The sequence below is a fragment of the Carassius auratus genome, unplaced genomic scaffold (assembly GCF_003368295.1).
Source record: "Carassius auratus strain Wakin unplaced genomic scaffold, ASM336829v1 scaf_tig00027835, whole genome shotgun sequence".
NCBI lineage: Eukaryota > Metazoa > Chordata > Actinopteri > Cypriniformes > Cyprinidae > Carassius > Carassius auratus.
Window position 1 is genome coordinate 33,297 of NW_020525631.1, and position 7,149 is coordinate 40,445.

The window sequence follows — 7,149 nt, forward strand, 5'->3', positions numbered from 1 at the left end:
CAGTCTTCAGTGTCACGTGTTCCTCCAGAAAATATGGCTCAGGAAATATCTTATCATCAATAACAATTGTGATGCTTACTTTAGTGGAAACTGTGATACATTTGTTTTAGGATTCTTTAATGCAATGAAAGTAACAGCATTTAAAAAAAAAAACATTTTGTTATATTATAAATGTCTTAACTAGACTAAAAACTAGACTAAAAAAAAAGAAAAAAAAAATTCAAACCTTTTAATGTTAGCGTCAATTGATTTATCATGTTGAATACTGATAGGTAAACCTGGGGATAGTTGTCATAAGGTGTGTATTTCAACTATACAACAGTTTGTTTTCTAATTTTTTATTATTATTATTTACAAAATATAACAGGAACAATAAATCAATAACAGGAGCAGTAATACATAAATTGCTTTATATATATATATATAAAAAGTGAAATAAGCAAAGGCAGTGTTTGTCTCCTTTCGTATCTTCTGAACCTTGTGTAAACTATAGTCAAAACTTAAAGCCGACTAAACAATGACCAAAAAAAAACACTGAATCGTACAGGGATATGGATGAGGATGATGATTTCAAATCATAACTAACAGAAGTCCAGTCACAAATGAGGTACTACACTAGATTTGACGTTGCCAGTTTTCTCTGGGTAGCGAGGGATTGTGGGTAGTATGCGGAGTTGAAAGGTTGTGGCTTCACACAAATCCAACAGATGCCCAAACTGGCTGCAAAACCTGAGAAACTTAATGCAGTGAATCTGCCACTTACGTCAGGATTACATCTGTTGGCGAAGCATATGTGGAGCGTATATTCATAAACCATTACAAAAACCCCTCTTCAACACTTAGTACTGAAGTACTGACGGACCAGACCGAGAGGGAAACGATCGGAGCCCCTGAGGAACTTGTATTATTTTTTTTATTGCACAAAGACAACCTACCACGGGAAGCTAGAGGGTATCGCCACAAACAGGACAAAGCGACTGCATTAGCAGTTCACGCGATATCTTCTTTAAAAGCAAAACATTTTATGCTTTAAAGAAATAGTTCAACCATAAATGTAATTTTGCTGAAAATGTGCTCACCCTCAGGTCATCTAAGATTTGGAGAAATTCAGCATTACGTCACTTGCTCACCTCTGCAGTGAATGGGTGCCGTCAGAATGAGAGACTAAACAGCTGATAAAAACATCACAGTAATCCACAAGTAATCCACACCACTCCAGTCCAATTTAAAATAACAGGTTAAAATAAATATGCCTGTGGTTTTTGTTGTGAGAGGACAAAAGTAGCTGGACTTATTCACTGGAAGAAGCATTTTTATGATTAATGGGCTGGAATTTTGTCCAGAAGATGAATTGCCTTAATGATTTGTTTCTTACAAATATACAGATTTTCATGTCACTGTGAACTGATGGACTAGATTTGGTGTGGATTATTGTGATGTTTTTATCAGCTGTTTGGACTCTCATTCTGACGGCACCCATTCACTGCAGAGGATCCATTGGTGAGCAAGTGATGTAAAGTGTAAAAAATAAACTCATCTGCAGTTTGGATGGCCTGAGGGTGAGAACATTTTCATTTTTGGGTGAATCATTCCTTTAACAAAAAGAAATAAGTGATCTAATAAAGTAGTTTCAAAAGTTTATAAGATCTATATGCAATGAAAGGAACAATTTACTGTACAAGCAGTAAATTACTGAACGGTTACTGAAAATGAGTCTTAGTGAGACCAAACAGCTCAAAGAGATGTAAACCCTCTTATATTTCCAAAGCTGCTTAAAATTAGGTAGTCAATTAAAAACAGCAGTTTGACCGAGACAACCAGCTCCCTAAAACACCCAGTTACTAGTTTAGTAGTTTAAAAGGCAACACAGATTAAATATTATAAACACATTCTTTGATTAAAAGGATTGTTTACCAGATATTTAATTTCTATCGTCATTTACTCACCCTTACGTTGTTGCAAACCTGTACGACCTACTTTCTTCAATATTTAAGTCAATGGGGAATATTAGAAAAAGATCTGAAAATTAGATGAAGTTAGTGCACTTTTGGATTAAATTTATGCTACATTTATGCATTTTTTTTGTTTTTGGATTATGCAAGTTTTGGACCCTGTTGGCGTTCATTGTATTGACAAACTCAGCTTTGAAATATCTTCTTTTGTGCTCCTCAGAAGGTTTTGGAATGACATGAAGGGGAGTAAATGATGACAGAATGTTATTTTTTTTGGTCAAACTCTGCCTGTAACTCAGGCTTTTCTTATGTAGCCTGAAAATGACAACTGCAAATTCCAGGTGAATGAGAGATCTGGAATGGGTGAGTCGCTGTGTTTGATGGGTGCGGAGCTGACGCAGTAAGGTGGGCACAAGAGGCTACCTATTATCCCAAAATCTGGGCTGGATGGGACAGACGAGGACGGTGTTGAAGTTGAAGCCTTCTGGGAGCAATGTTCTCTGAGCAAGCAGGTGCAGGATCTTCAGGAAAGGACCCCAGTCGTAGCTGGGAAAAACCTGCTCCAAGGAGCCCTGAGTCTGGCTGAGGAGAAGGGAAGGAGTGGCTACAGGATAGAGAGGAGAGGTAAAGCTTGGGGGACGGGGAGGACACATCTGACGTCTGGAGCGCTGGTGGCTGAAACGAGAATTGGCTGAACGACTGCTGCCCCTGTGGGCTTGAGCAAGATCCTGCATATAGTTCCATCTCTCCACTGTTTCGCTCAGAACCTGGAACAATGGAACAACAGAATAAAGAAAATGTGGATGAATATTTGAGGGAAAACCGAAAAAATGTAAGGTGTTTGAGATTCTTTTGTACTTTGGCAAGAACCTTCTCTAGAAGTTCCACTCTGTGTATTTATTGTAGTGTTTTGGGTCATACCTGTTTTGCAGTTCTTAGATTTAACAAATATGCATTGATCAAGTTCAATTGATCAACCTGAACAGGGTGTTAACAAATAGCTAAAATTAGGGACCTGAAAGTTTCTTTTGAGTATTTGATATGTTATTGTTAACAAAAACTATTAAAAATTACTTTTGGTTAATTGAAGTAAGGCTGCGGTAAGAAATAAATAGTATAGATGGAAAAACTTGAAAATTATAATACATTGAAGTTGGTTAAAGTACTAAAATTGGTAAATCTGGAACCTGAAATTGATTAAAGCTAAGTAGAAATATTCTAAATAAACTAATAAAAATGGCAAAAGCACTTAAAAGAAAACTGAAAATATAAAAAAAACTTTTCAAACTGTTATAAAATTCTAAAATAGTAATAACTGTAATTTATACTAATATATCACTGATGTAAACAAATAGCAAAAGTTAGGTTTTTTTTACCCATATTGTGAAATTTTGATATGTACATTTCTGTAATTTTATCTAACAAGGTGGAATATTTTAACATGAATAACAGGATACTGAGGACACAGGAACAAATACATTTAAAAAACCTCAAAAAGTTGTGTTTAGAACATTTTGATTATATAAATGAAAGAAATAACTATTTCTTGAAACACTTTAGAGAATATGATACATTATGATACAATTTAACTGATATGATTTCAAACTTAACTTTAAGTTAAATATTAATGACACATAAATGACACGGGCATGAAAATGTGCTGCATAACAGGAATGATCCATTTCCTGTTTTTACCTGTGTTTCTGTCAGTTTTAGGCTGTCAGTGAGCAGGAAGCTCAGGGCTTTAATAGGAAGCGTGGCGTGCGTTTCCGTCGTGGACGACCGTGAAACTGAGCTGTGCAATTCAGGCTGTCCTCTGGATCGTATGACCAAATTAAAGATGACAAAACATAACACAAACACAATGGGAAAAATGCTGGCAGATGGAAAACAACAATGAAACAAATCATAACCCATTGACCATCCAGACCAAAATCAAGAAAAAAATGATATTATGTTGGAATTAAATGAACATAAATGAGGGACGAAAATTAAGAAACTTGGTACCAATGGATGGTTTCGATTAACTAATTAAGTAAGTGTATAATATCTAAGAACTAGTAGAGCATACCTTGTTTATCCAGCTCCATGACTGCAGGTGGCGATGGAGGTTGGAGTTGAATGGAAGTCCTAACTGGCAAACCTTGATTGGCACCTTCCAAATCACCAGTGTTTCCATCTGGCCCAGCATCTTCTCTGAGAGAAACACATTTAAGGATCATCAGATCATTGTTTTAAAAAAGTAAAAACTCTTTAGTTTGACAAAATTTGTCCTGGTTCTTTTCATTTGTCACAGCTGAAAAAAAAGGCTGAACATTTTGTAAACTTAATTCAGATTAAAAAACCAAAAAATCTGATTTTCTGACTCTCATGCAATCCAAGTTGTAGATAAATTTGTGTTTTCAGCTGAACAGAATTGGAGAAATTCTCTGCAGCGAATGGGTGCCGTCAGAATGAGAGTCTAAACATCTGATAAAAACATCTCAATAATCCACACATGTCCAGTTCATCAATTAATGTACTGTGAAGTGAAATGATACATTCTTGAAAGAAATCATTAAGACATCTGAATCACAAGAGCAATATGCACTGATCAATCACCATTTACAAGCTTTTCACTGGATGAAGCGTTATTTGGATTATGGAATAACATTTTAGCCAGAAGTTAAAACACATCCTTTTCACTTCACAAAATATTAATTGATAGACTGGAGTTACTTGTGAATTATTGCGATGCTTTATCAGTTTTTTGAAATTTCATTCTGATGGCACCCATTCACTGCAGAGGATTCATTGGTGAGCAGTTCTTAAAAAAAAATAAAAAACTCACATGTTGCCAGATGGCAGATTGCACTTTTTCCGACCCAGCTTGGTGGCCTGCTGTGTGAAATACTCATGCCGCTCTGATTTCTTCCACTTGTAGTAGTACTCTACACACTCGCCAACTGAGCGCGTGCGGACCTGTGTGAGGCAAATAAGAGATACCTACACATTAAAGGACTCTCATTTCTTTTAAAAAAATAAAATAAAAAATAAGCAGCAATCTCTACTTGAAAACAATGCATGTCATGAGAAAACTTGTTCAGATTTGGGCTTTCACCTTGTTGGCCTGTATGAGGTTGAAGTTCTTGCCATGGGCACGGTAACCATACTCAAAGTTACGACACTCCTCCTCACTCCAGCCACAAAGCTCTTCTGGAACAATATATTTTTTTTTACAATAAAATTAACTTGCTATACATCCTGGAAATGGTTGCATGGATTTTAATTTTTTTGACTGCCTTCTAAATAAGGTTTGATAACACAAAGAGAGAAAAAGCAGGACGATTACAGAGGCCTTACCATTGAAAACCTTGACATTAAAGCGATATCTTCTTAGTGCCTCTTCTGCATTAAAGCTGCATTTCACTAGCTCAAATAGTGCCTACAAAAGACATCGAATGAAAGACCATTGAAAGCAAGTTCAAACACTGAAAGATCAAATATGAACCACTACAGACAAAAAGTTACAGTGAGGAACAAAAAGAAGGAGACCACTACACAAGAGACAAAATGTCTTAATATTTGGCAAGTTACTGTTTTGCTTTAATGACAGCAGCACCAGAGCGGCATGAACTCCACAAGTTTGGGCCTAAACCTGATGATAATGTTTTCCAGCATAATTGGAGTAAAATCTTTCAAACACACAAATCATTGATTACTTAACTAAACAGTGCAGAATCTTAAGCATTAATATATTTCTTATTTTCTTATTCCATTGTTTGAAACATCATTACATAATTCACAAAAAAAGAAAACCTGACATTTTTGATCTCTTGCTTGCCAGCAAACAGAATGCTATTCCAGAGGAAGTACATTTTCAGATTACGATTAAAGAATTACTAGGAGGTGCCCCCGAATTGTTTGCCAATTCGATGCTTCGATAGGAGGAGCACAATCGACTACCAGTCTCACAGGCCGAATATTCGCGGGGTGTTATGATCATGCCATTTTGGCTGTATGGGGTGCTCAAAATGTCTGATTTCACATAGAACTACCGGTTTTCCCCAAAGTTAATAAACAGCCTATTATGTTAATGTTTGTAAAAAAGCAGCTTTAAATTTAACATTTTAACGTGCATGAATAAATCCAACTAGCCCTATATATTTAAGTTTCGCTTCATATTGTCAGTGACACATTGTTGCGTGAAGAACGCGTCCACAAAAAGAGTTCATTCAGAGCTACACAGACATGTTCATGATTTCAGAAACAGCATTTTGTGAAGATAGCTTTTAAGTCGTAATATTAATGTTGTGTTGTACAAATAAAAAAGCGTTTATTATAGGAAATAAATTGAGTTAAATCCCATTGATTAAAAACCTGCTATCAAATACTACTTCATTCAGCATTCACCACTCGGCTGGTCACAAAGCAGCTCCGCGCTCATAAACGCTGCTTTATCAGGAATTATAGTAAAATTTTATCAAAATGCCAATGAAAGCTTTCTGAAGACAGTCAGTTATCTTCAAGACATCCAAGCCACGGGAGATCGGTATTTAAGACATTGGGTGGAGTGCTGATACATTTTAATAGCAAGACTGTAGAACACAATAGTGCTGGGACATCGGGGTAGCGAGCCCTTATGTTTCATTTTAACTACCGTTTAATTAAAACATTATTTTTGTATCTGCAAGGCATCTGTTACACATTTTCCCTGTGTGTTAATGTAATTATGACTGTCAAATGTCTAACTTGCCTCTTGGTAATGTATTTCGCCCCGCCCCCGAAATAATGATTCGACTATAAGTCGAATATCAGCAAAATTTAAAAATTCTGATTTGACTATGAAAATCCTTGGTCAGGGACAAGTTTTTTTTTCTGTGGATCAAATTGCACTGATAAATTGTTCACCTCAAGGCTAGTATTGTGCGCTAACAAAGTAAATAGCAGGGCTAGCTTCAGTAAAGCTGGTTCTGTGATTAATAATAAATCTCCAGCACGTGCTTTCAGATGGAGCGGCATTTACTACACAGAGCAGTAGGTCACTGACAATGCTATGCAAAATCACGTTCATAATCACAGTGATTCTGAAATCAAAGAAATCCTTCTGCGATTGTGAAATCTGTTTGAGTGCGTATCTTGTCAGTGAACTCTGTGTAGTAAATGCTGTTCCATCTGAAAGCACATGAAAATACCAGATTTAATAACATGTTTTTAA

General features: G+C 36.1%; 1 protein-coding gene across 1 annotated transcript; it reads right to left on the minus strand.

Annotated features, from left to right (window-relative positions):
• Positions 1-1,601: 1,601 nt before the first annotated feature.
• Positions 1,602-5,376, minus strand: LOC113079367 (mesoderm induction early response protein 2-like; the record flags this gene model as incomplete). Its single annotated transcript, XM_026251616.1, has 6 exons — positions 1,602-2,719; positions 3,648-3,768; positions 4,024-4,148; positions 4,783-4,913; positions 5,053-5,147; positions 5,295-5,376. Coding segments are annotated over 5 exons (513 nt in total), but the record flags the coding sequence as incomplete, so codon positions are not given.
• Between the last annotated feature and the right edge of the window lie 1,773 nt (positions 5,377-7,149).